Source organism: Oryza brachyantha, chromosome 2, assembly GCF_000231095.2.
Source record: "Oryza brachyantha chromosome 2, ObraRS2, whole genome shotgun sequence".
Taxonomy (NCBI): domain Eukaryota; kingdom Viridiplantae; phylum Streptophyta; class Magnoliopsida; order Poales; family Poaceae; genus Oryza; species Oryza brachyantha.
The window spans coordinates 25,604,664-25,631,884 of NC_023164.2; the positions used below are offsets into that span (position 1 = coordinate 25,604,664).

The following is a 27,221-nucleotide window of genomic DNA, read 5'->3' on the forward strand; positions in this document are numbered from 1 at the left end:
AAAAAAAATGATTCTTTCATCCATGTCGTCTCCCCTGTTGCTTCCCGTCCGTCGAGTGGCCGTCTCATTCGGCATTTCGGCCGTGCTTTTCAGCTTTGCTGCATTATTACAGACCGATATGGATGCCGAGCGCCGGATAGCGCCAGCGCCCCAGATCCGGTGCTCCTTATCCGGCTATACCTCTCCACTCTCTTCTTTCGCCGGCGTTTGACGGCGACGGGAGGATCGCCGCCGATATTCACAGCAGCCTATTCCTGATCCAAATGCTGTGGAGACGTCGGGACTTTTTCACCCCCATATTCTTGGCTTCCGATTTTATTTATAAGTCAAAATTTAAATTTTTGACTTTAAATATAAGTTGATTTCAGAGTTTTTCACCGAGCTTTATTTTTTGGCCCTTACTTTTATATCCGTAAGAATACACATATAAAAATTTATTCATATATTAATTTTGTTTGTAAATATATTGTTTAACTTTTCTTTAAAAAATAAACAATCACTCCATTTATGTCTGAAGATTTTTTTTTTCCGAACAGAATGCTACTGCTGTAGCACATTCCTGATCCAATTGGAATCCAAATGCTGCGAAAATGACGTCGCATTTGTTACGTTTCCTGATCCAAATGCTGTGGAAACGTTGAAGTTTCTCTCTTTCGAGAGTTGTGTAAAAAACAACAGGATGGGATCGTGGGAGCCATGCATGCCTGTTGCCAGGTTGCACACTTCAGTGGCGTACCTGAAACCAGATGCAGACATCTCCTAGGAGCGAAATGAAAGGAGGAAAAAAAAAAGAAAGAAGAAGGGAAGAGTGGTACTAAAGTTTAAGGATTGGCCATGATTACGGTGGAAGGACACATTGTTCTCTCGATCGAACAACAGGTGCATGATGTTAGTAGGCACAGTTGATGTGGTACACGAGAGGCTGTGGATGGAACGGTGCCTGCTAAAAAGGACATACGATCCATCATTTCATCTCACCGGCAAGGGGCTTTTGGTCTAATAATTCAGATGTCTGGCTGACCCGCCACACTCTGTCGGTAACCGTGCATGTACATCTTCTCCTGTCGCCCATGAACAGGAGTAACTAAGCAGCCGGACACCGGGTTAGGAGATAATCGATAATTCCATGGCCTAATAGCAGCGAAGAACACGTATAAAATAGGTGGCGAATGGTAAAAAAATATGGTCCGACAGTTTCTTTAACATATCATTTCTTTTTAGCCATCATTGTAGATGCAACACTGTTATTTATATAAAGAAGAGATGCTTAGTTAATATGTATTAATAAAATATAGTTGGATGTAATATAGATAAAGTGTTAGAGTATAAATAGATATGGATGATTTTTTTTATGTTCATTCAAATGGAGAAATAGAGAACCAACATTAAATAAGTAGCTGGAAATGCTCTAACGAACAGGGGTAGCATTAGAAGTTTACCCGTAAATCTGAACAAGTCATGCCTGCCTTTTTAATTCCCAACGGCTGAAAGCCTGATGAAACTTCTGTGATCGCCCATAGCAGCTGATCATACCAAAATGACAAGCTGCTTTGACCCGGCTGGCCTGAGAGGCTAGCACGAATCTTCTTCTTCTCATCTTCTCCCAGTGCTAGCTTTGTGCAGGCTTCTACCAATACTGAAGTCAACAAAGGTAGCCAAGGATAAGACGATATGCATGCTGCAAACCTCTTATTCTTTTCGTTATACCCCAATCTTGATAGATAGTCGATTCCATGGACACATGGCTTGTCATCACGCTACCTAGGGTGCCCATCTCAGTTTTCACTTGCTTTAGGTCACTGTGCTACCCGATGTTCGCGGTAGCATCCGGCTTAGCTTGTGTTCCGGCTTAGCTTGTGTCCATATCAATTCTGCATTTCAGCATGCATTTTTTCCCCTTTTTGCAGGGGATATGTTTGATTTCTTTGGTGGCCTACCATGCGAGACTGCGACCTTAATACAAAGGTAAACAGAGATGGCGTATGGCGACCGCGAGGATCAGATGCAAGACAACGCGCCGGTCGCCTTGTCAGGGTGCCTATCTTTCCGCTTATTTCACGAACAATAAAATGATATATTTATAAATAAAAATAATTTGCAAAGAAATTTTTTTATATACGTGCTCTTAACGATCTAGAAACCAATACTGAAAAAATAAATTACAATAAGAAAACTTAAAACCAAGTGAAAATTTAAAAATTAATTTATAAAAATAAGCATAATCGGAAAGAGGAGAGCGCAGGTTTCTACTCTCCTCGTCTGGTCAGGTTCAGAGAATGCTAGTACTGCACAGTCTGGTAGAGTGGTAGGGCTCGCTACATGGACCTGATCGTGCCATGAATGGCATCTCGTGCTTTCGCTGCCTGGCCCTAGTTTACATTATATAGAAACAAAAACATGTTTTTGATTGATATATTGGAGATGATGGGATTGTTAATTTGTCTAGGTGCTTGAAACCATTTAGTTTTCAGTACTAGTATATCACTAGATTCAGTATTAGTTCTTGTTAAATTTCAAAAAAAAAAGGTATTAGTTCTTGTTAAATTATGTGTGGAGAATTCTCTCCTCAGGGAGGTGGTATTAGTTAGCATATGGCCATATGTAGTAGTACGTAGGTCGTAGAAGAGGCTCCTGCTACGTTGCTATCTCCCAAAAGTGTTTTTGTTTCGTTTTGTTTTGTCTATCCTTCTCCGTTGCTAGACATCAAAAAACTTCCATCTCGTGGTCTTATCTCGTTATCTGAAGGTTGCCGGGATCGTCACGAATGCCACCAAGATGAGAACAGATGAAACGAGCAACTATCTCACTGATGATGCTGCTTCTTAATTCTTATCCATCCATACATCACCCTACAGTTTTGTTCTCATCAATATATACACGTTTCGTTTGCTAATAGTACTAATAGTACTACGCTTGGACAAGTTTTGGATATGACCAAGGGCATGTTCTTTTCGGCAGTTTAGGTTACGTGATTAGGCCTACACAAAACGAGAAATACGATTAGGATATGACTAATTAAAAGTTTAGTATTAGAACAGTGAAAATAGTTTATTTAATTATTTAAAGGAATTTCGTCAATGTACCATTTAGCAGTTTAAAAAACGTTAAACTTAGTTCTTGTTTAGTTCCCAAATTTTTTTTCCAAAAACATCACATCGAATTTTTAGACACCTAAATAAAGCATTAAATATAGATGAACCAAAAAAACTAATTGCACAGTTATGGAAGAAATCTTGAGACGAATATTTTGAGCCTAATTAGTCCATGATTAGCCATAAGTGCTACAGTAACCAATATGTGCTAATGACGGATTAATTAGGCTCAAAAGATTCGTCTCGCGGTTTCTAGGTTAGCCGTAAAATTCGTTTTTTCATTCGCGTCCGAAAAACCTTTCCGACATCCGGTCAAATATTTAATGTGATATTTTTTCTAAAAATTTTCTTGACCTAAACACCATCTTATATCGAGAGTAGGTAATATTATTCAACAGTTTAGGATAGGGCCTAAAGTTGAGCTTGGATTAGTTTTTTCACTCTCGATTGGTACATCTGTTTGTTGATAAACTCCAGGATACATACAACGGCCGCCTGTTCGTGACATGACATGAGCACGTCGAGTATTAATTTCCCGGTGATCTCATCTCATCTTATCTGATGATCTGAACTATTTGCAGCAACTGTACGCATGGCATGCCGCATGTTCTGACCAATAGATGAGATGAGATGAGGACGGCGGCCGGCCGGCCGGCGCATCGTCGATAAGGCAGCGGCAGGCCCGGTGCAATGTGTGCGAATAATTGAGCCAATCAAGGGGAAAGAATATCCGGCATTCCTCGCTTCTCGGTCACATGCGTTTCGACTTTGGACGAATGGATGTATGGATGGTCAGAGCAGGAAGAAGAAAAAAAAAAATCTTCTTTAGCATACATGTGCCATCGTTCGTTCGGCCAAGAAATCCTCTCCGGATCAGAGACATGCATCCGTCCAAAGAACACGACACGGCGCTGGCTAGACGCTTCCAGTGAGAGCATAATCTAGTTCTCCATCGAGAGCTCTATCTGTTTGAACGAACTATATACATCAAGCTCTATCTCATCTCTTCTGTATTCTGAACTTTTAATTTATCGGTATCGCCAGCATTGTTCGTGTACAGAGAGAGAGAGAGACTGGACGATTTCCTCGTGTCTGATCCGTGCGGATCGAGGACGTACCGAGGCATATGCTCCAGCCCGCCAACGACGTGGCCGCGGCGTGGATTAATGTGGTGTATAGATTGAGAAAATTTTTGGAAGAAGTGTCACGTCAAATGTTTGATCGGATGTTGGAAGAGGTTTTTGGACGTAAATGAAAAAACGAATTTCACGGCTAGCCTAGAAACCGCGAGACGAATCTTTTGAGCATAATTAATTCGTCATTAGCACATATTGGTTACTGTAGCACTTATGGCTAATCATATGCTAATTAGGCTCAAAAGATTCGTCTCAAGATTTCTTCCATAACTGTGCAATTAGTTTTTTAGTTCATCTATATTTAATGCTAGGTTAAACCTATCTTCCAATAACATGAATCGCTTTGGTTACGCATTATTTAGGTATCCAAAAATTCGATGTGATGTTTTTGGAAAAAAAATTTGGGAACTAAACAAGGCTTTAAGATGAACAAGTAAATCCTATGATAGTATCTCTTAATAAATGAGAAGGGGATGGTGTGGAATGATACGTGGAGATTAAATAAGAAAAAAAATTAAATGATAAATGATTGATGTGATATATAATATTCTGAATAGTGTTAAAAATAATTATATTTTTAGTACAACATTTAAATATTAAAAAAATATTTTGGAAAGGAGGAATTAGTACTTTTCTAGGAGGTACTGCCTCAATTTTAAATTGAATACGTGTAATTTTGTGGCTCAAAGCTTATTTCAAAATGAAGAGGTTTCTCCACAAAACTTAACCTCTCGCCTCAACGTACCGCACCGATCTCAATCATCCTTTATTTAATTTTTTTTTACTTTCCTTAATTAATCGGGGTATTCCATTATATCATACCGATTTTTATGGGTACCTGAAAGGGGTATTATGGAGCTAGGTTTTCTTGATAAGCTAAGGATGATTAATTGTTTGTCTTTTTAATGTAAAACGTCAAATGACACATTTGTAATGAAAAATAATTTATTGTTAAAACTTTTATATACATGTTCTTAACGATATAAAAGTAAAAATAAATTATGTTGAACAAGCTCTAAAATTAATTTTAAATTTAAGTTTAAAACTTAAAATTTAACTTATAAATATAAACATAAGCATAAGGATAAGTTGCTAGACGATTGGTTCGGTGCCTTGATCTCTCTGGTATATTCTCTGAAGAATTGGTGGCACTACCTTGCTTGATTCGTTGGTGTTGCGAACTACCGCACTTTCTGGCGAGAGGGACAGCGTTGGCCGGCACAATTTCCACGAGGGCTATGGGCTACCGGACGTGGCTGTGCTGGACTGCTCAGTTTGGTAATTGAATTTGAACCGTGTACTCCACCGCCAGCGTAAGCGGTAAAAGAAAAAAAAAAGGGTCCATGTGGTGATCAAATATTTATAAATTTTAATTTCATCAATTAAATTCGATCATTATCGTTGGATGATAATCTGAAGGCATATACATATACATAAGTAAAAAAAACCCCATACATGCCCTCTTCCCTATGCCCTCTCCCCTAGTCTCCATTAGTTGTGCGCATGTTTGACAGAGTTTCGAGAGTTTGGTTGGTATTGGAAGTTTTGTTTGATCAACTCTTTCGTTTATTGAAACGCTGTTGGTTGTTGTATTCAACTAACGACACAAGACTCAGGGTTTGAGGAAACGTGATAATACCGTCTGAAACAGTCAAATAATTCCCGTTAATCTGGCACTGACACCTCGTGAGTGATCATGCCCACCCATAAATTGTGTTACATTTTGTAAAATCACCCTTGATGACCTGATCGATGCTAAATTTTTTTCTTGTTGCAAGATATATGAAGTTTATAGCAAATTCAGCAAATGCATCACAACATACTGGAGAACTCAGCAGATAATCGCAAAAAAGGTATAGCAGATAACTGGGCCTCAAATCGGTTGGTGGGCCTGACAAGGTGGCTGAAGCCCAAAAATGGTCAGGCCCACCATGGTCGAGTCGAGAAACTTACACACAAACGGGCTTATTTCGGTTTGGGCTTGAAAACATGCGACCACTGCCGGCAACCGTTGGTCCACGACTTCTCCCTCTCCAGCGATTCAGAGGAAAGAAGAAGAACGGCTGCACGGGGCCACGACCATTGCATTGGGCCACACCGACAAATGAGGATTTTTTTTATTAAATGAGCATTTCTAATATTTATTGTTAAGAACAAAAACTCGTTAAAACTTATTTGCAAAATTTGCATCGTCCTACAACGCAAGTCTAGTTGTCAACTTCATCTTGGCACATCAAAGGCACGCCGGCGAAACTGGCGTCGCGAAAGGTACTATTACTACGTGACGCTGTGTGTCACTGTAATGTTATATTGCCATGTCACACGTAATGGCGTAGCTAAATGGTGTAGATTTTGAAAGAGTTTATTTTTAAAAATAAGTACTCACACCGATTTTAATAGATGACATTATTGATTTTTTTTATATGTTTGATCGTTTGTTTTATTTAAAAAGTTATAAAAAATAAAAAAAATAAGTTATACTTTAGTTATAAATCTGAACGTAACAAAATAAATCATAACTATATAAATATTTTGAATAAGGCGAATGATCAAATGTGTAACCTATGACAACGACGTTATTTATTACTTTAGTAAAAAAATATTTATTGTTTAGGAGAAGATTTGATCAAACTTCTAAAATTCTAATAACCAACTATTTCGTAAATGCTTAGTACTAATACAAAACAAATGATATACTTAGATTCTACCCGAAATGTACTATAACGTGTCATAAAATTATTTAATTTTATAAATTTATTCTAACATAAAATTGTTTGTCGAAATTTTAGAAGTTTAATTAAATCCGGTACTAAACGATAAATATTTTTTAATTGAGGGAGTAAAATAGAGAGCCTCCAAGATAGCGGAGATTGAGAACACTGACTGCTGCTCCTGCTTGGTGGCGGCGAGGCCATGGCCTGTGCCCAGTGCTTAACTTCACCGGCTAAAATCCACTAACGCAGAGCAAAGCAAACTACTCCAACGTTACGGAAGAACTCGGAGCATTAGTGGCCGACCGACCGTAACGGCTGCCATGAGAAACGCCCGGGAAGAAGGACAGACAGCGGCCGACGGTGACCACGAACGAAGCTACTACTATATACCACCTGCTGCAGGAGTAAATCCTACTTGTGACATCTGTGACTGATCAATTATTGCTTCTCGCCGCAACTCCTAAAAATTCATGAGATATACAGACTACAGAGACGCGTATAGTACTCAAAGAATTGAGTGCATTAGCTGTTGGAACAGCCTGTAACCCTGAGGGTGTCCACCGTTTCCGTTGTGGGCTTTTGCTGATGCAGTAAAGGAAGAACAGCTCACAGACCGGCAGCAGTGCAGCAGTAGATCGTGACTCGTGAGAGGATCTCGCTCATTTCTCAAGTGAAGATGTAGAAGAAAGTGAAGATGAAGGCATGTTGCAGAGGAGCTGGACCAGCTTGGTTTTTTTTTTTCACATGCTGGTCCATCTTTCAGCTCATCTGTTTCTACTACTCGAAGTCAATTATTAGTGAAGCCAACCTTTGCTAAGATTTTGTTACTTCTGTACCTGCAGGCAAAGTACTGTAGCAAAGGCATTTGGATCCAGAGCTGTCCAAGATCTTCACGGTTGGCCTCACTATCAGATTCACAGTGGGGTAAGAAAAATTCTGAAGAAGAAGAAAAAAAAAGGATAAAAAGAGAATCTTTGATCAGCCTTTACAGATCAGAATTCAGACAAGATACCTTCCCAAACTTGACAGCATGCGTGTGTTTTCACTTCTGAAAAGAGAAAGCCGCCCTGACGAAATTCCGAATGCGAGGAGCAAACAAAAGAGCGCACACAGCGAGTGCGGTGGTGGTGGTGCAGTGGTGTGCTCACATGGCGATGGTGGTGGCCGTCGCCGAGAGCCATCACGCCGGCCGGTCGCCGATCGGACGCAGGGATCAAACAAATTTTCCTTTCCATGTGTGCACAGTGTTCCTTTGTCCCGGTTTCGCATCAACATCATTTGCTCTACCCAACATGTAAGCATCACTGGCTGTTCTTGGCCTGATCTGATATGATCAAATGGACCGGTTGGCGATCAGATTAACACACTGTTGCGTACAGTTTTGATGTAATTAGGTGGCGTTTGGTTGTCCTAATAGGTAAATGTTTGGTTTGGAGTTCTGATCAGGAGTGACTTTTGCTGAAATTTGAAACCAAATTAAGTGAGTCAAATACAGGTCGAAAGAAAGAAAATCTCTTCTCTTCGTAGCATATGGGTTTTACAATTTTTTTGCTGTTGCAATTGCAATCACTAGCTTTGCTACCAGTAATCTAAGCAGACAAAAGGAAGAGAAAAAAAAAACAGAACAAAAGAATCCTTCTTTTTTGCTTTGATGTTTTGGTCGAAATGATGATCATGAACAGCTCCCGACTCTGCTGAGCTGCCTGCCTCCGACGACCCAGAGCAGCGTCCTCCTCGCGAAGGACGGCCGCTCCTCCGCCACCGACGACACGACGCTGTTGCCGCCGCAGCTCCCCGCCTCGACGTCCCAGTCCGCCTCGCTCCCGCTCTTCTTGTTGCCTTCCTCCTCCTTCGCCGCCACCGGCCACCGGAACGACACCGCGCGCCTCTCCGTCGCCGCTGCGCCGGACGCCTCGCTCTTGGACGGCACCATCCAAATCTTGGACACCGAGAAGCTGTCCTTGGCGAGCTTCGCCCCGGCGACCGCGCCGTCGGGATCATGTCGCTTCTGCGCCGTCGGCGTGCGGAATGGCGGCAGGCGGAGCGAGGACTCCCCTCGCTTGGAGGCGCCGAACTCGCACTCCGATATGGCGCCGCGGCGGCGGGACTTGGAGACCGCCGGTTTCTTCTTCGGCGGCTTGATGGCGACGCGGAGGGAGGCGTGCGCGTCCATGACGTACTCGTAGGACCCCATGGAGTGGCACCTTCTTTGCCCGAGACCAGCTTTGGCATTGGCGTCGCCATTGTCGTTGCTGCTTGTGCCGGCTCCATCCCCTTCGCCGGCGACGACGGCGTTGACGTTGCCCTCCACGCACATGAACTTTCCCAGCTTCACCTCGACCACCTCCTCTGCACCCTCGTGCCCTGGCGCGTCTTCGACTCCGACGTCGGCTTGGTCGGCGACGGCGTCGCCGTCCCTGGCCCGATTTGCCGAGGGGACCATGTCGCGGGTGCTCTCGGACTCCAGCACCATCACGACGGGGCTGCACGTCGGCGACAGCTCGGCGAGGAGGCTCCTCCGGCAGAGAGGGCAGGTGGAGTGCGACAGGAGCCAGGTGTCGATGCACTCGAGGTGGAACGCGTGGCTGCACTTGGGCAGCAGCCGGAGCTGGTCGTCGGGCGCGAACTCACACAGGCAGACGGCGCAGTCGAACGGGTCCTTGCCATCCGCGCCGCCGCCGCCGCCCACGACGTTGCGGTACAGGAACACCGGGAGCGCGTCGATGAAGGCCTGGTCCACGCCGGCGTCGTGGAGGTGGAACAGCTGCTGCAGCTGCCCCTGGAACGCCGTCACGCTCTCCGCGTCCTCCCTTGCCCGCCGCTGCCGGTGCAGCCGGAGCAGGTGGCGCACCAGCAGGTGCAGCAGCCCGCACACGAAGAAGATGATCGCCAAGATGGCCACGATGAAGACGATGCTCGGGCTTATCTTGTTCTCCACACCATCAATCGCCGAAGGCGACGACGGAGGCTGCTCCGGCGGCGGCTGCCACGTCGAGTTGCTCATTCTTAGCGCCCCCGCGCAAAGAACCAAACAAGAACAAATCCAAACCAAAACAAAGACTCCTCCTTTATACGCTCTACGATCCAAAGCTCGAATTTTTCTCGAGAGACGATATAATCCTTGCTGTGATGAGCTAGGGGTAGGAGAAGGATCTTGGCATGGCATCCATTGGCGATGGCCGCTGTGGATTTGTCTGAAGAAGGACACAGGACAGGAGCTGCGATGATGGCGATGGAAGAAAAGAAAAGAGCAGTAGCAGTTGCAGGTTTAGGGGGAAGGGAAGCTTTGTGTGTCAAGTCGTAGGAGTACTAAATTGCAAGGAGGATTAACTAGCTTAATCAATGTGCAGGAAATGGCGTAGCTTTAGGTATTTAGGTGTGGATTAGCAACCGAAGCATGCAGCGACATGCAGGTGTGGGTCACTCCGATGAGGTCATTTGGACAGTGAAAAAAGAAGTATAAAAAAGATTAGATTTTTAGGTCTGTGACATCGCTGTTCTTGGCTGATTCGCTAGCAAGTGTAGTACCACAGGTAATTAAGCTGTGCTTTTGTGCCTCGTCCTCCCCCATTTAATTTCTTTGATGGTTTTGTCGGTTGCATACGTTATTCCTTTCTGGCGTTCTTTGATACGGTAACTTGATTGCTTGAGCTTATTTTAGTCGCATTGACTTTTGCAGGATTAACAATTGCCGGCGCGTGTGATGTGTGCATACGCCTGTCAGTTTCCCGTTCAACGTGTGTACTTGTGTGGAGGATTTGGCTTTTGTAGCCTCGGCTACTTTCCGGCAATGACTGGCTACTGTTCTACGCCCTCCTGCTGCTACTGCCTACTAGTATAGTACTAAAAATCGAATCAAACCATACCATACGATCAGTAATTCGGTAGCTGTTCATAAGTGGAATACAAGTACTCTAGCACCTTCTCTTTTCGCTCTCATCGTCTCATGAGAGAAATTTTAAATTTAAAGTTAGAGTAAAATATATGGTTGGTCCTTAAACCTGTGACGCGGTACTACTTAGGTTTATAAACTTAGAAAATACATGTTTAGATCTATGAACTCGTTTTATGTCTAAAATCATGGACCTGGATGATACATTAAAACGAGTTTATGGACCTGGATGGTATATTAAAACAAGTTCATGGACCTGGATGACACATTAAAACAAGTTCATGGACCTAAATGTGTATTTTCTAAGTTTATGGACCTAAGTGGTATTGCGCCATAAGTTTAAGGACCGGCCATGTACTTTACTCTTAAAGTTAATTTTAAGTTTTTTTATCGTGTTTTATTTTTAAGCCTTGAATTTTAGATCGATAAGTACATGTATATAAACTTTTTATTTAAAAGTTATTTTTGTCTACAAACATATTGTTAGGTAACTAAACAATCGCCGCTTAATTCAGTAGCTAGTAGTGATCGGGACAATGACTATAGATGCGTTCTATAGCGTGCAAGAAAAACTCATCTACTTAAAAGAGAATCATATGAACTCTCGTCTCCACTTCAGTACATCATGCAAAGCAACCACTGCCATACGTGTACATACAACCAATAGTGAAACCAACCAGGATTCACGTCTATGGCTTAAATCTATTATCTTGTCTTAACTCTATAAATTTAACTTTTATCTAAAATTTACTTGTAACATAAATGAAGTTTGGGTCGTCTAAGGCTTAATCTCTAGCTACCCTAGGTCTGTTTTCGCCCCACACATGACACATCTTTAGCCGTATAGCGCACACTAGTACATGAGTTACATGAGTAAATTTTCCTTATCATTGATGATACTAGAAAATTATTTTTTCTAAGGCAGGGTGCTAATTGTCTCATTAATCATCTCACGTTTAAATTTATGTTCATTTTACATCCACATAGTTATCATCTCATACCATATCCTTCTTTAATGATGTGCATTTAAATTATTTTTCCTCAACTACTTTCTTTGTTTAATTGTACTACCTCCAAAAATACTTTATTTTGAGTTTTTCCCTGTTATCCCCAAAATACTTTACTTTTTGATCAATTATTATTTAGAGTTTGGTAAAGTGAGGGGCAAATGCATTGGAATTTGAAAAGGTATGAAACAAATGAAAAGGTACGGAGGGTATAAATGCATTCTAGTACTTTAGAGACAAATTACTAGTTATATAAAAATCTTAAATGCCTTTCAATAAATAAGAAACATATATACAGTGAGAGACATGTGAGGGTAAAATAGAGAGAAATTTAAATATATATGATCGAGTATACATAATAAATATATTGTTTATGTGATAAAATTGAATTCTAAAAATACACATGTTGCGTTAACGAGGTGATAAGAAATGTATCAACATTGGGATGGAGAAAGTAAAAAAAATAATTATTTGATAAATTTTACTCTTTTCCTTTTCATATTATAATGTTTTCTAGATTTATCTAAATTTATTCATGTAACATATATATATTTTATATATGTTCTAGATTTATTAGCACACGTATAAATCTAAGCCATGTCAGAAAATTTTATTACAACGTGAAACAAAGTAAATACATCAAATTTGTCCGGGCACGGTAGCCTCGCCGAGCGGAAACGTGATTTCACAGCGTTGGAACGTTTTGTCAGTTTCGCGGGGGTTGCAATCAGCAGGATCTGTCGCTGCCGGATCCCTGGCCGGGCACCGACGCCACGCATGCCAGACAGACAGACGCAGCAGGCCCAAATTAATGGCTAAACGTCCCGTATGGTCAATGGTGCTCGCTCTCACTTCTACAGCTTTGTGAATGGCTGGTGTCCTCGCTCTCGCTCTCGCTCTCGTCAGGTAGCCTACACGATGCAAAGATGGCGACGGGACGGCCGGATGCACAAGCCGCGAACAGGCCACCAGGGAGCAAGAACAGTGTGGGGGCGCGAACGCCCAGGCACATCTCTTCATCAGATCCAGAGACGCTGCTCGCTGATGCCGATTTTGATGAGGATTTCTACTGTTCTCGATCGCCACCGGTAGGGGGTTTGGATTTGACTTTTGCCAGTTTCCAGAAGGCTTTTTGGTTGCAGCAGGCCCCAAAAGTTGCCATTATTTCCTTGTCCATGCAACAGGACAGATCGCAAAGGCTGGCTGCAACCCTGCAAAATCCTGCAAGTGCATGCCGATCTGCTGCCATTTTGTGCATCTTGTGCTTGTGCATCTGCTCTTGTGACACTGGTACTCGACCGCTGGCAAAGTCAAACACCTGGTCCAATCCGGAATTCACGGTCAAACTGAAAAATGCGGACAAAAAGCTACAGCATGACCTCGGTTTACTGCACTTTGAGGCCGTACACAATACAGTGACATGGCATGGAGCTCCACCCTAGATTCCTTTCTAGCTCGGACATGGCGTAGCCCAAGCGAGCTCCTCGCATCTTCTGCAAGGAAACGGGTTCTTTGTCAGAGTTTTTGCAAAAAACTGATGACTGTGTCAGGGAAACCGTACGGAGAGGCGAGGTGAGGGGAGAGCGCATGGCGGCCGAGCTCCTCTGTCGTCGGGATGCCGTGACCTTGAGCCGCCTCTGCCACCGAGCTCCTCCGTCGCCACGCCGCCATGACCTTGAGCCACCTCCACCGTGCACCAGCTCCGTCGTGCCGCCGAGCGTCGCGCCCTCAAGCCGCCTCCGCCGCGCGGCCACTCCGCTGAGCACCGTCGCGTCCGCCGTGGGACGCGGCGGCCGCCAAGCTCGATCGCCGCCATGCCCGCCCGCCGCCGAGGACGAGATCTGTCGCCGTGCGGCCACTCTGCCGAGCACCGTTGCGCCCACTGTGGGACGCAGCGGCTGCTGAGCTCGGTCGTCGCCCGCGGCGCCGCGCCCGCCCACCCGTCGAGGACGAGATCTGTCACCGTGCCCACGCGTCGGCCGCCAGTCGCCGAGGGGACGCGCCGCTCGCCGCGCCGCCGTGCCGGCCGCCAGCCGCCGAGGGGAGGCGCCACAGCGCCCACGCGCCAGCCGCCGGCCGTCGAGGGGACGCGCCGCACCGGCCGCCAGTCGCTGGATCTACTGCCGGCGAGTTTCGTCGGGACACGCCGTCGCCATCGCCAGACCAAGGCTGGACGGGCGAGAGAGATGGAAAGAGAGGAGGAGAGGAAGAGGAGAGAGAGATTAAAAATTTAAAAGTAAAATACATGTAGAACCCACATGGAGCACCTTGCACTGTGAAAGAGATATCTTATCTATGTCTTCGTTCTACGTGGCACCTCTTTTTACTCTGAGGCTATTTGACAGAGGTACATGCACCGTGCATGCCCTCACTGCTACAGTGTCCTCATCGAGGGCAATTCCTGTAGCTGTGACCACGTATAAACCAAACCAAACCAACGCTTTACAGATCAAGCTAGGATAGTACCGGCAGTAGCTCATGTTTTCCAAGAGAGTACCAGCATAGCTCATGTTTTCACTGTTGAAGATGAGAGCAGTACAGCACTAGTATGTACCTGAAATCGTATCGACAGTGAGCTGAGAGCTAGTAGCAGAGCTCACTTATTAACCTTCTGCATTGGTTGATGATGAGTGAGCCAACGCGAGCTTAGGTGGTGTTTAGATTGAGAAAATTTTAAGAGAAGTGTCACGTTAAATGTTTGACCGGATATCAGGTTAGGTTTTTAGACACGAATGAAAAAAGGAATTTCATGGCTAGCCTAGAAACCGCGAGATGAATCTTTTGAGCCTAATTAATCCGTCATTAGCATATATTGGTTACTATAGCACTTATGGCTAATCATGGGCTAATTAGGCTCAAAATATTCGTCTTAAGATTTTTTCCATAACTGTGCAATTAGTTTTTTGGTTCATTTATTTTTAATGCTTTATTTAGGTGTCAAAAATTCGATGTGATGTTTTTGAAAAAAAATTTTGGGAACTAAGGTGGTGTTTAGATTGAGAAAATTTTTGGAAGAAGTGTCACGTCAAATGTTTGACTGGATGTCGAAAGGGGTTTTTGACACGAATGAAAAAACGAATTTCACGGCTAGTCTAGAAACCGCGAGACGAATCTTTTAAGCCTAATTAATCCGTCATTAGCACATGTTGGTTACTGTAGCACTTATGGCTAATCATAGACTAAATAGGCTCAAAAGATTCGTCTTAAGATTTCTTACATAACTGTGCAATTAGTTTTTTGGTTCATCTATATTTAATACTTTATTTAGTTGTCTAAAAATTCGATGTGATGTTTTTGAAAAAAAATTTTGAAAACCAAACAAGGTCTAAACAAGGCCTTAGATCAAGCAATGCAGAGACCGTGAGCCATCTGGCCTATGATGCCATTGGCAGACAGAATTAGCTGGCAACCTGGCATGGAACACGGTAGCCACATCAGAGTGGTGGTAGCACTAGTGCAGCTTTGCATGCTTTGATCAGGGTTCACCTTAAAAAACTGAATAACCTTAATATAAAATTTAAATTGTATTTAAATTTGTCTTAAGGATAAGCACAATACCACAGTAACCTAGTGTTCAGGCCACCAGAAGTCCTCAACCGTGAAACGTAAATTAAACCTGGCCAAGAGCAACCTGGGGAGCTTGTGAGTACTGTACATTTTTCTCCCTGTTTTGGGGGTGTTGATATTGGAAAAGCCCTACTAGTAATACTTCTATTACAGTGTCGAGGCCATCAGAAATTCAGAATTCAGTAACTCGTGCCGGCAAAAACGGGGGTCCATGTCCTACAACCAAGGCGATCGAACCTTCCGAAGTCTCCTGTCCTCTCCTCGAGCTTGATGGACACCCATGGGTTCTTGGGAAATGAGAACCTTGTTTTGCATCGATGCTAATTGTTCTTTAGAAGAGTAACAGCGGGTTTAATGGCCTCGGGATTCTCTACTACCCTCTTCAGACTGTCTTCTTCCCAAGTTCTAACTGTATACTACCCTCTCCGGGACAAAAAACTGAATAAACAGAAATTCAGTATCAAGACTGATATCTGGATATTTCTAAGGATGATTAGTATGTTTGTTAGCAGGTTGTAATTGTATGCGAGATTTATGTCAGTCGGACGAAGTGATAGTAATCCATGCTACTTTAGTAGTACTTCTGTTTCTTCAGGTTCAGGTTCAGTATTTGCTGATCTACCAGACTATCACTTTAGCAAAAGTGGCAGAGCTCTAGTTCACAACGACCATTAACTGTGACACGGATTTGATCTGGAATAATAATTAGCAGTACGCAACAGAAAAAGGGGTGGTTAGTGGCAGTGCTGCCCTTTTGATTATTTTGTTTGGTGTTTTGGCACCTTCACAGGAGGGATTTTTAATGTGATTTGGTGGCTTAATAATTGGCTTGCTAGCTGCTAATGTTGTTCTCCTGTGCATCACAAAACATAGGGACCGAGTGGCATGCCAGTCCAAGGGAATAGTATATACTCCATGATCATTCCAGGATAAATAATAGTGTTTTTTTAACACGGAAAAGCATAGTGTTTACGAGGAGGAAAGACAAAATGGTCTGTAGAGAAACAGTGTCTGCTTGATCGTGATTTTTCTCCTTTTTTTTCTTTCGGGGAATAAGCAAAAAATGTTTGAGCATCATTGCATTATTAAGAGTGATTTACACCTCCGTCCCAAAATAAACCAATTTCTGCATTTTTAATTGAATTTTTGACTCTTCGTCTTATTTGAAATTTTTTATGATTAATATTTTTATTATTATTACATGATAAAACATGAATAGTACTTTGCATGTGACTATTTTTTTTAATTTTTTAATAAATTCTTCAAATAAAACGGATGGACAAACGCTATATAGGCAAAACTCAGAAATATGTTTTTTTAAGGACGGAGTAGTATGTCTTCTGCTGGAAGGCTTAAAAGTATTTCAGATTTGAGGCTTTAAGCCCAGCCCAGTAATGGTTCAGCCAGCCAAAGATCAGAGCAGTAAAGTAAACGGCCCAGCTGATACCTGGTCCGGTGTGGTACTTAGTTGAAGTTGGTATACCAATGGAACGGTCCAATACTGGATTTATGCGATTATGTATTAGTACAAGTTTACAAAAGTACAACTTGTGTATTAATGGACATGGAAAATGACAGCAAGAAAAGTAAAAGCAAGTTGCAGTACTAGGGAGATTGTTTGTTCAATGCTTTATATTATGATCCGTGACAATAGATGTACTTTAGTCATATCTATATTTTTCAAGTACATTTCTTCAAATAAATATAAAACCCCCATCTTTTTATTATGCTTATGCTTATAAGTCAAAATTTTATTATTTAAATTTAAATTTAGAGTTAAATTTGAGGTATTTTACTTATTTTCCAACCACGACTTTTTATATAGCCAAGGATACATACATAAATTATCCTATTTATAAATTATTTTTCGTTTCGTAAATATATCGTTTTTTTTCATTAAAAAGTCAAACAATCGACCCCTTTCCCTGATACATAGTAAAGTGCATTTTCTAGAAAAACGTTATTACAATTTTATAAGTTTCTTCAATAGATCAAAGTTATATTTTTGCAGAACTTATCGGGTGGAGTATATTTATTTTAACAAATATGATATATGGCACATAAATAATGTGGAACAACTACTTAATATGTTCCAAAATATAAATGTTTGTGTGTGTTATCCTAAATTTATTCAAACATCCTTATGTACCAACTTTACAAGAAATATGTAAATATTTCAAAAAAAGCATGCAGAACTGTTATATTTTAAAACACAGGGAGCAGAGCACAACATCTAGATTTTTTTTCTACTCTATCTTTTTGACCTTGAGGTAGAGAGCACACTCATGGGTATATACATCACATGCAAGTGCATTATAATGTGCACATGAACGTTCTCATTATAATGAAAGTTATTTCATCTATTTTATATTATAAGATTTTTTTGATTATTTTTAAATTTATCTATGGTTCAATATATATATATATATATAATTGATAACCATGAAGACAGCTCAAACTAAACTAAAAGGCAACCTGAAAGTGGATTTTTCACGCTGATAAAACTAAAGCTAGGTAGCAGCAGCATCTGCAATATCCATTGGCTGTCATCTGCCTTCTCTCCTGTTGAATGAAATCCAAAGTTCCAAACGTCCAAGTCCTTATTCTTGCTAGCCAGTAAGTACCAACTTACCACTGAGATAACTTATTGCCTATTGGATCTTGTTTACATTAGTTCCTGTTCCTGTAGAAGATTTTGGGCAAAAACAACATCTTTGGCCACTACCTGCATCTCCACGTCGCCGTCTCCATCAGATCATTATTCCTTTCTCCTTCCTCCTGGGCCTTGTCACCGAATTGCAGCAAAGGCGGATTCTTGTGAATCGCCTCGGCGTTGTTTGCCCCGCGATTCTCCATCCATCCATCGCCGGAATCGTGGGGGTGGGTTCTGAGGATTCGAGGCGGCAGTCGCCTCTGGTTCTTCCCCTTAGAGGTCCCTTGTTTTCTTGCGAGGACTGGGCCTGATTTAGAGGGGCGCTGTCGGTCTCGGCTCGTATTCTTCTAGCTCGGGACCCGACGGTCCTGGGCAGTTCCCAAGGTGCGTGGTACCGATCTCTTGCAGAAGTACCGAGTTTCACTCTGATTTCTTGGTGTAGCGGGGAAAGTGTTTTTCTTTTGGTCGAATTCTTCCGTGGAGTAGCTGCAATCGGTAGGCATCGAGCTGAAATTTCTTGTCAATTTGCTGCCTCTCTTGATAAATTTCGTGTCTTTTGCAGGAAAATTTTGTGGAACCCTGGGTTAAGATAAGATCGTCGGCATGCGTCAATCGGGAGTTTGATCCTGCCTGGCGATCGTTCTTGAATGCGGTTTGGGTGGCCTCATAGATTGAGAGATTTAGGGCGAAGTCTTCGATTGGAGGCCTTCCCGTGCACTCAAGGTAGGGTGCTGTGCCGTGAAGGCCTCACCTTGAGCATCCATGGGGTTCCTCAGCCTCGTGGGCAACTCCTTTGGGTGCTCGGCTTCCGGCGAGAGGCTCGTCTCGGCGGCCCGGGACGGCGACCTGCAGGAGGCGCGTGCGCTGCTCGAGTACAACCCCCGGCTTGCCCGGTACTCTACTTTCGGCGGCCGGAACTCGCCGCTTCACTACGCCGCCGCACAGGGTCACCACGAGGTGATGCCATTTGTTTGCCCAACTAGCTGAAGTATCAGCATCTGTTTAGATTGGGCAAAGGATCTGCATTCACATTGTCTGTTGCTTTGCATGTTCAGATTGTTTCTCTGTTGCTCGAATCCGGTGTCGAGATCAACCTTAGGAACTACAGGGGCCAGGTAAACTAAAATTTCTGGTACATTTCGTTGTTTAAGTTTCAGGTGCAAATTGCAATGGCAATATGTTATAATCTAAGCAGGTTCAATTTTCGCTATATATAGACTGCTCTAATGCAAGCCTGTCAGTATGGCCACTGGGAGGTTGTTCAAACACTGATGCTTTTCAATGCAAATGTGAGTATTTTGCTTGCTGTTTACTGAGAGAATTCTAATTGCTTGGATATGTAATTCTGAGGCATCGAAACCCATTTTAGGTTCACAGGACAGATTATTTGAATGGTGGGGGTGCTCTCCATTTTGCTGCACTGCACGGTCATGCTCGGTGCCTTCGCCTTGTGCTTGTTGATTATGTGCCAAGCACACCAAACTTCTGGAACTTGATGAATGACAGTCTATCTGAAGAAGGCTCATCTGCTGATTTTGATGAAGAGTATGTCAGAACTCCTTGCTCCTTTTCCACTACTTAGGTTATTAAACCGATCATGGATCATTCAAATAGTATCTCTGTTAGCAGTGGTTTGCTCAAGATGGTAAATCAGAAGGCAGATGGAGGACTGACTTCACTTCATATGGCAGCGTTAAATGGGCATGTAGAGTGTGTACAATTGTTACTGGACTTGGGAGCATGCGTTTCTGAGGTCACTATTGAAGATGGAACAACTATTGACTTAATAGGTAACTTTTTTGCAACTGTTATCTCTTTTGCGTGCTTGTTGTTTTCACGTCAATAATGTTGGCAGCACATGTATTACCTTGTTGTCTGTATTATCAACAATTCTGATTCTTCCAGCTTTTTACTTAAATTCTCTTATTGTATATCTAGACGTAATATTCTGTTGCTTCCATCTGGCAGGAGCTGGTAGCACCCCGCTTCATTACGCTGCATGTGGTGGAAATGCTGTCTGTTGTCAAGTATGTTCGGCCAGTCTGAAGGCATTTTCATATTATAAATGTTAAGTTGTTTTTGTCAACATCTCTAACAAGAAACTGTTCGATGCAGCTTCTTATTGCTCGAGGAGCTAGCCTTTCTGCACAGAACGCTAGTGGGTATGATTCTGAAGTTTCAATACACAGTCATAGAGCTATCACTGTTGCAGTTAATATTATGACCTAGTTAAACGCATATGTTTCATTCCCCTTTTGCAGCTGGACCCCATTGATGGTAGCTCGCTCGTGGCACAGAAACTCTCTCGAGGAAATTCTTAGTAAAGAACCAGAGAGTCGAATACGCACTGTTCCTTCTCCATACTTGTGCCTCCCACTTATGAGTATCATGAGCATTGCCAGGTACGCTGCTGCTAAAATAGTTTTACTTCCCTTTTTAGTTCCATATATAAGTATGGAAGTACTAAAGTACCGATCAGGTCTGAAACCATCAACTTAAATAGTTATTAGTTTCTATGATATGATTATACCATTTTGATGACTCTAACCATGCGGGGTGGTAAGTATGAAACTCCAGTTTTTAAACAGTTTCCCACTCAACCAACCATGATGCAGTGCTTTTGTCGGCGACCTCTTATAGCTCTGTGGCAAATTTATTTTGTAGGGAGTTTGGCTGGAGATACCTAAACCAGTCACCTGCATGTATTGACCCATGTGCTGTCTGCTTAGAAGGAAGCTGCTCTGTTGCTGCAGAAGGTACACTCCAAATAAATGTATTGCTTATATTGTTATTTTAGTTGAAGCTCACTGTACTTGTAGCAGGAAATGTTTCTTATTTTAAAAAGGGCATTAAAGTAGTACTATCGACTTCCTTACTAGCAGTAAAATCATTGGAAATTCACCAATTATCTCATACTTTATGTTCTGGCATATAACTTTGTATCATCTAGTAACTCAGCAGCTATAGAAAAGTAATCCAGTGCTGTTAAGTTATGCTTACGGTTAAACCAATACCAGCAACCGTTAAAAACTAAACCCTTTCAACCATGTTCGATTATGCAGGATGCAAACATGAATTCTGCACAAGATGTGCTCTATACCTTTGCTCAACCAGTTATACGTCAGTAAGTCCAGCAGGTGCCATACCGTGCCCCCTCTGTCGACACCCAATCATCGCTTTCACTGCACTTCCTGGGACAAGCCCAATAAGAGAGCTCCCAAGAAATAGTCTTTCGTTGTCATTTTGCACTACATGCCCAGCTGTGAACTCCGATTCTAGTCCCTCAATTTCCAGCCATCTGTATCGGACAGAATTTCAGTGCGCACGCATGCCACCTATGGGTTCATCGTCCTTCCGCTCCCTGAGCTGCCAGAGGTTGCCGGCGATGAAGCTTAATCCAGCATTTTGTATGGGTGCTATGGATACAAATCCCTGCCTTATAAGATGCTCAAGGTTCGGATCCAGCTTGCGTCGGTCGGCTTCCCAAGGAGAAAGTAGCAGGAGAGCATGGCCTCTAACTTTTGATGGCATTGCTGCCACTGGTAGCTGATACCTGAATGATGTCCTCAGTTTTGTGCCCATTTTGAGGTCTGCTCTGTATATTCATTGGTTACATTGGTCTGATTTTTGCCGCTGTGAGATGAACTTGCTGGTCTCAGTTCCTTGTTGATATCAGTAGCAGCGTGTAACTACTCCTTTCTCTATCTGTAAATAACCTTGTATTGCTGTGCGTTTGTCCGGAAATGAAGAGATGAAATGCAGAGAAGTTGATATTCTTTTTTTTTCCCGCAGTGCATCATCCAAGCTTCACCTTTTCTGGAACCAATGATTCGGATGCTGTTAGTGGCAAGCATCATGTGTTGTGGCTGGTACTACATCCCTGCATGTTCTCTGTGTGTGCCTGCTGCTTTTGGTGTCCATGTGATGCTCTTCACGTAGTACGGTTTGTTTATTGCCGAGGTACTCTGACATGAAGATACTCTGAAACAGATCTTGCAGGCTGAAAAAGGATGGACATTTCATCGACAGGACAGCGATACTATGCAACGGATCTGTCGATGCCAACTGCACTGGTCTACTCTTTTCTGTAGTCTGCAAGACGGAGCTGGTCACAGCACAGCGATGCGTCCCTGTGATTCTGTGAATTGCGAATGGAACGTATATGGCTCACTCTGTTGCTCATTCAGTTTCAGATGTTTTTAGCTAATCACCTGATGAAATGGCAATGGGGAGGAAGAACTTGGCCGGTTCGTGCTCGTGGGCTCTCGAGGAGCGGGCCCGGCCTAATCTGGCTAAATTTTGTAGTGGCCGCGGCTCGTGGGCCTCGGGATTGTAGCGGCCGCGTGCCAGAAGAAGCCCGATTTCCGCCGGCTCGCGTGGACGGCCCAATCCGCCATACTTCCTTTTTTCGGGTCACACACCTTACCCTCTCTTCGTACCAAAATAATTTCGTTTTTCTACTTTAAATTTGAATTTGAAATAAAATAATTTTGAGACGAAGTAAGTACTATGTTAGACGGTTGATTTCTATATACTTTACTAGTTGTAACAGAGAGTGACGAGAGCTTCATGATGGGAAAGTGATTGGCCATGTAGGGTTCAGTTCAAGATGGAAGCGAGATGAACGAACTGTGGTGCCATTGCTACTTTCTGCTGTTGTACTGCTATTAGCAACGTGCATGAGGGGCCAGGTTACTGCTATCGTTGCATGTATCATGTTCTAGCTACATATGTGTTTTTTCTTAAAACACATATTTCCTCGTTTCTTTTCACTTCTACTTATTTTTATAGGTCGAAATTTAAATTTTTACCCTTAAATTTAGAGCTTATTTTGAATTTTTCGTTGTCTTTTAGATCACTAAAATATGTATATAAAATTTTTATTCAAATTACTTTTTATTCGTAATATGCGCGTTTCGTTTTTGGTTGATCAGCCAAAAGACCACCATACTAGGTGACATTGGAACATGCATCGACTGGGGATAAAAGAAATCCAATAGTAACATGCGATCAAAATCGGGAGCAGTTCGTGGTTGGAAACACACAACTTAAATATAATTAAAATAGTAACCAATTGTGCAGTTTAAAAAAATTTGCGAGATGAACATTTAAACCTAATTAATATATGATTAGCCATAATCGGCGTATGAATGAGTGCGCAGTGCAGCTACCAGCAGAGCGCCGGTCGAAGTGACCGGTGGCAGTGGTAGGAGTAGTGTGCGAGCTACCGTCTCGATCGTGGAGGTGAAAGGAGATCGTGGCTACAAGGCGCCCTCTAGCTTTGCATGTGCCTGTGTGCGTGGGGCCTCCGATCTCTCTTGAGTCTTTGCATATGATTTGATTGATCCTGGTCCTGGAAACGGCTTGGCAGCTCGTCTCCGTCGTTGCGTTTTTTCCTCAGTTGAATTTCAAACCCGTTTTGCATGCGCTGCTCTTGTCCTCCCGGACGCCTGTGCTGGCGGGCGACCTGGCGTTTATCTCGTCTGTGCTTACTTCTGAACCGGGCCGGCTCAGAATTCTGGATCGTTAATTTCGAAATTCGGGGGGATAGGGTTTCTCATAGTTTGTGAAGTAAGAAGCGATTTTTGTGTGGAGCTAGATAATTCATATGGAGTTAGATTTAATATAACTCTGAAATTTTATTTCTTTAAATATACTTACACAACACTTAGGTTATATTTCTACAATGTTCTTTTATTCTATTTCTATAAATACAATTATATTTTATATACAACTGTATCAATCAATATATACCGTCGTAATTTATATGCAGCATGATCTAACGGTTTAGATGCCTCTCTCTTTAGAATAATGTAGTAATTTCTATTCTTCTTCGGAACTTCGGAGCAAACATGGTGACTCATTTTGGAGTTGTCTTTATAATATAACTAGGGGATTACTCCCCACGTGGAGCTAATAATACATGTAGAGTTAGATTTAATATATGTCTAAAATTTTATATCTAAAAATACTACTGTCTAGAAGTAAAATCGGTATACAACTATCATATTTTATTTTTATAAGCTTTGGATTTCATATACAACTCATAGTTTGTATTTTTATAAAGTTTGCGTTTCATGTACAACTCTTAGATCTTATTTTCGTAGATACAATTGTATTTTATATACAATTCTATCGATATATATTGTTATAATCCAGACTCATAATGACCTAAACTAAGATCTTGTAGTTTTTCTTGGACCAATGTGGTAATTTCTGGTCTCCCGCGAGCAAGCTGGAAGAGGTATAAATCGTAAAATGTTTACTTGAATTGTCTTGCTCTTTTGCCGGTTGTAATACGTTCTTTATTTTGCCTGTTGATGAATCAGCGCTGGCTGCTGGTTGGTTGATTGATTTTTATACGGACAATATTTACTGGTGTCTCGTATTCTATTTTTATTTCCTAATGCCAAATTCTTACTTTCCAAACAGAATTCCGTGTGAATATGCTACTGCCATACCCTAAAACGAATCTGAATTTTGCAATGAGCATGTCCGTTTGTCCAGTCTTTGAAGTGAAACGACTGCAAATTTCATAACTCTTCCGTTGCCACTCTTTAAGTATGAACCGTTGCAATCTAGACTTACACGATAGAGTGGTTACTGTATTTTTTTTTCTCAACCTATAAACATGTTACGTTGTAACGGAATTATTTTTTTTAATTTTTAGAGGGATACACATTGTACGTGTTGGGATGGGAAAGACTTGGTGTGATTTGCGATCTTTTTCTTTTTCGTGTGAAGAGAAGAATCAGCTGTCCTGGCGTGATATGTGTGTGTGTGTGTTTTGCGTGTGCAGGTACAATTATTCCTTTTCTGTGGGGATTTTTTTTTGTTCTTTTTTCACCCCATGCGAGTGCAGTGCGTTGCGTTTCATTTTTCTTTTCGGACTTCTTTTATGTGCATGTGCGGTTGTTTCTTTTTTGGTGGATTTTTGTTTTTCTTTTCTATTTTGCGGGTGCAATTTTTTTTGGAGCAGGTGCATTCATACAATTTTTTTTGGAGCCCATGGATTGATGTTAGTTTTTCGGAGTCACACGTCGCGATGCGCGTGATAGTAGGTACAGAGGGGGAGGATGGACGGACAACTCCTAGTAGTAAAGATACACACAAACATGAGCAGTAGCTAGGACGGACAGACAATGATAGTGCAGATTTTACCCAATATAGATACTGAGGTACAGGTTATAATTCGCAAGTTACTTGATCTGTAACCTATGTAATAGTTAGCTATAGCTTCAATTCAATTCATTGAACAAAGTTCGGTATGAATTTTATCATCTTAAAAAAAAATGCATATGTAAAGATGAAGCAGTCGTTCGATGGCTTACCCGGAGCTGGGGGTAAATTATCATCGAACCGCAGAGTGCTGGATGCATGCACATGCAGCTAGGCTAGCTAGCATGCAGTTGGTGTTTGAGAGAGAGGAGGAAGAGGCTGGAGACGCATGCATGGTCGTTCAATTCGCCGGTGCGTGCATGTTTTCCGGATCATGTCAGAGCCCGGCCCCGGCCTGCACTGCACCACTATGCTTCGCGGCATGATGCCACCCATCCCTTTCTAGCGAAAACAAGGCAAATCTACCTATTATTTGCAAAAAAAAAAGTTTCGCACGACGAGAGGACGACACGCCACATGATGCACTGACCAACCGATCGATCGATCGATCGGTGCAGCATCCATCATCACAATCACAGGTTTTATTCAGCTCCAATTAAGAAGCTTCCAATTCCCCATGCTCGATCGATCGATCGCGTTGCAGCTAGTGCACCTGCAGTACTTAACTTTGTGCTGCTATCTGATTGGGAGATCGATAATCAGTTCAGAAGTGTCAATGGCGCACGGTCAATAATCAGCCGCTGATCACCGAGTACATAACCAAAGCAGAATAATAATGCATCTCGACATTACTTGATCAGATCACATGCGTGCCACCAAACGCACTAGTCGTCGTCATAATACGAGGAGGTGGCCGGGGATAAGCTATCCAAAGCATGCATATTATCTACTACACATATCCCTCTAATCAGGGGCCATGTGTACGACCTACACGTTTAATTACTACTAACTCGTGTAGCTTATCATCGCCATAGACGACAGCCTAACTAATTAATCTGCAGCAGCCAGCTAGTAGTCCTTCTCTTGCAGTTAATTAATTTCGTCACAAGTCTTCGTCTTTGCTACTACTACTCCCTCCATATTTTTTTATACGACGCCGTTAACTTTTAGATCCATCTTTAACCATTCGTTTTATTCAAAAAAATTATATAATTATTTTGTTATAATATGATTTATTATTATAAGAACTTTAAGTATGCATTATAATTTTACATATTTGAATATAAATTTTAAATAAAACGAATGGTCAAACGTAATCCTAAAAGTCAACGGTGTCATACATAAAAATATGAAGTGAGTCCGATACTAATGGATACATGTCACTGCAGCTAGCTGGGCTAGCGGCTCTACGGTCGATTCGATTCGATCAGACGATACAGATGCATGCAAGTAAGCAAGTTGTCAGGTTGGCCGGCAAGTGTGCAGATGAGCCCAAGAGGCACGAGGGCTAGCGTACGTGCGCGTATAGATTCATGCATGGTGTGTCGATCACTACACGTACGTAGTACCAAACCCGCAACTGTTTCGTACGGCGCGCATGTCTCAATCAATCGCCGGGGACCTGGCCGCGTTCTTTGCCCAGTTATTAATTCTCCGATTTTTCCTCGGCTTCTACGTGCTATCTACTAAACATCACATCTTTTAAATATATATATATATATATAAAAGTTTAATATCTTATCTTTTAAAATATAGATAATTTTATCGCTTACACCGTTAAATAGTTATCAGAAAATCGTATAATTTCATCTTTTATCAACAAGTAGAAAAGATCACTCAGGTCTCTGAACGTTGCGCTGCAAACGGCAAACTGCTTGTTGCGTTCTCTCCTACACGCGCGCGCGAGAGAGAGATCAGTATTAATTCAGAGCGCGGCATGTATGCGTGGGCGTGGGCCGCAGCGGTAGCGCGAGGAGCCACGCCCATGTGCATCCATGTGCCTTGTCTCCTCGCGCCGCGTCTAGGGCCACCACCCTCCTCCTCCCTCGCCTCGCCATCGATCTCCTAGCTAGCTAGCTAGTACTCTCTCTGATCTCCTAGC

The 27,221-nt window shown here is 42.5% G+C and overlaps 2 protein-coding genes across 2 annotated transcripts; one reads left to right on the forward strand and one right to left on the reverse strand.

Moving 5' to 3' along the window:
• Positions 1 to 8,384: 8,384 nt before the first annotated feature.
• LOC102719837 (putative RING-H2 finger protein ATL49) lies at positions 8,385 to 10,221 on the reverse strand. The gene has a single exon (XM_040520988.1). It carries the CDS (start codon positions 10,106 to 10,108, stop codon positions 8,615 to 8,617), a length of 1,494 nt encoding a protein of 497 aa, XP_040376922.1. The 5' UTR covers positions 10,109 to 10,221; the 3' UTR covers positions 8,385 to 8,614.
• A 7,804-nt stretch (positions 10,222 to 18,025) lies between these two features.
• LOC102720117 (probable E3 ubiquitin-protein ligase XBOS32) lies at positions 18,026 to 21,832 on the forward strand. The gene is made up of 11 exons (XM_015834113.2): positions 18,026 to 18,445; positions 18,624 to 19,018; positions 19,117 to 19,176; positions 19,279 to 19,350; positions 19,431 to 19,606; positions 19,691 to 19,851; positions 20,030 to 20,088; positions 20,177 to 20,223; positions 20,323 to 20,463; positions 20,726 to 20,817; positions 21,124 to 21,832. Exons 2-11 carry the CDS (start codon positions 18,824 to 18,826, stop codon positions 21,609 to 21,611), a joined length of 1,491 nt encoding a protein of 496 aa, XP_015689599.1. The 5' UTR covers positions 18,026 to 18,445; positions 18,624 to 18,823; the 3' UTR covers positions 21,612 to 21,832.
• The last annotated feature ends 5,389 nt before the right edge of the window (positions 21,833 to 27,221 follow it).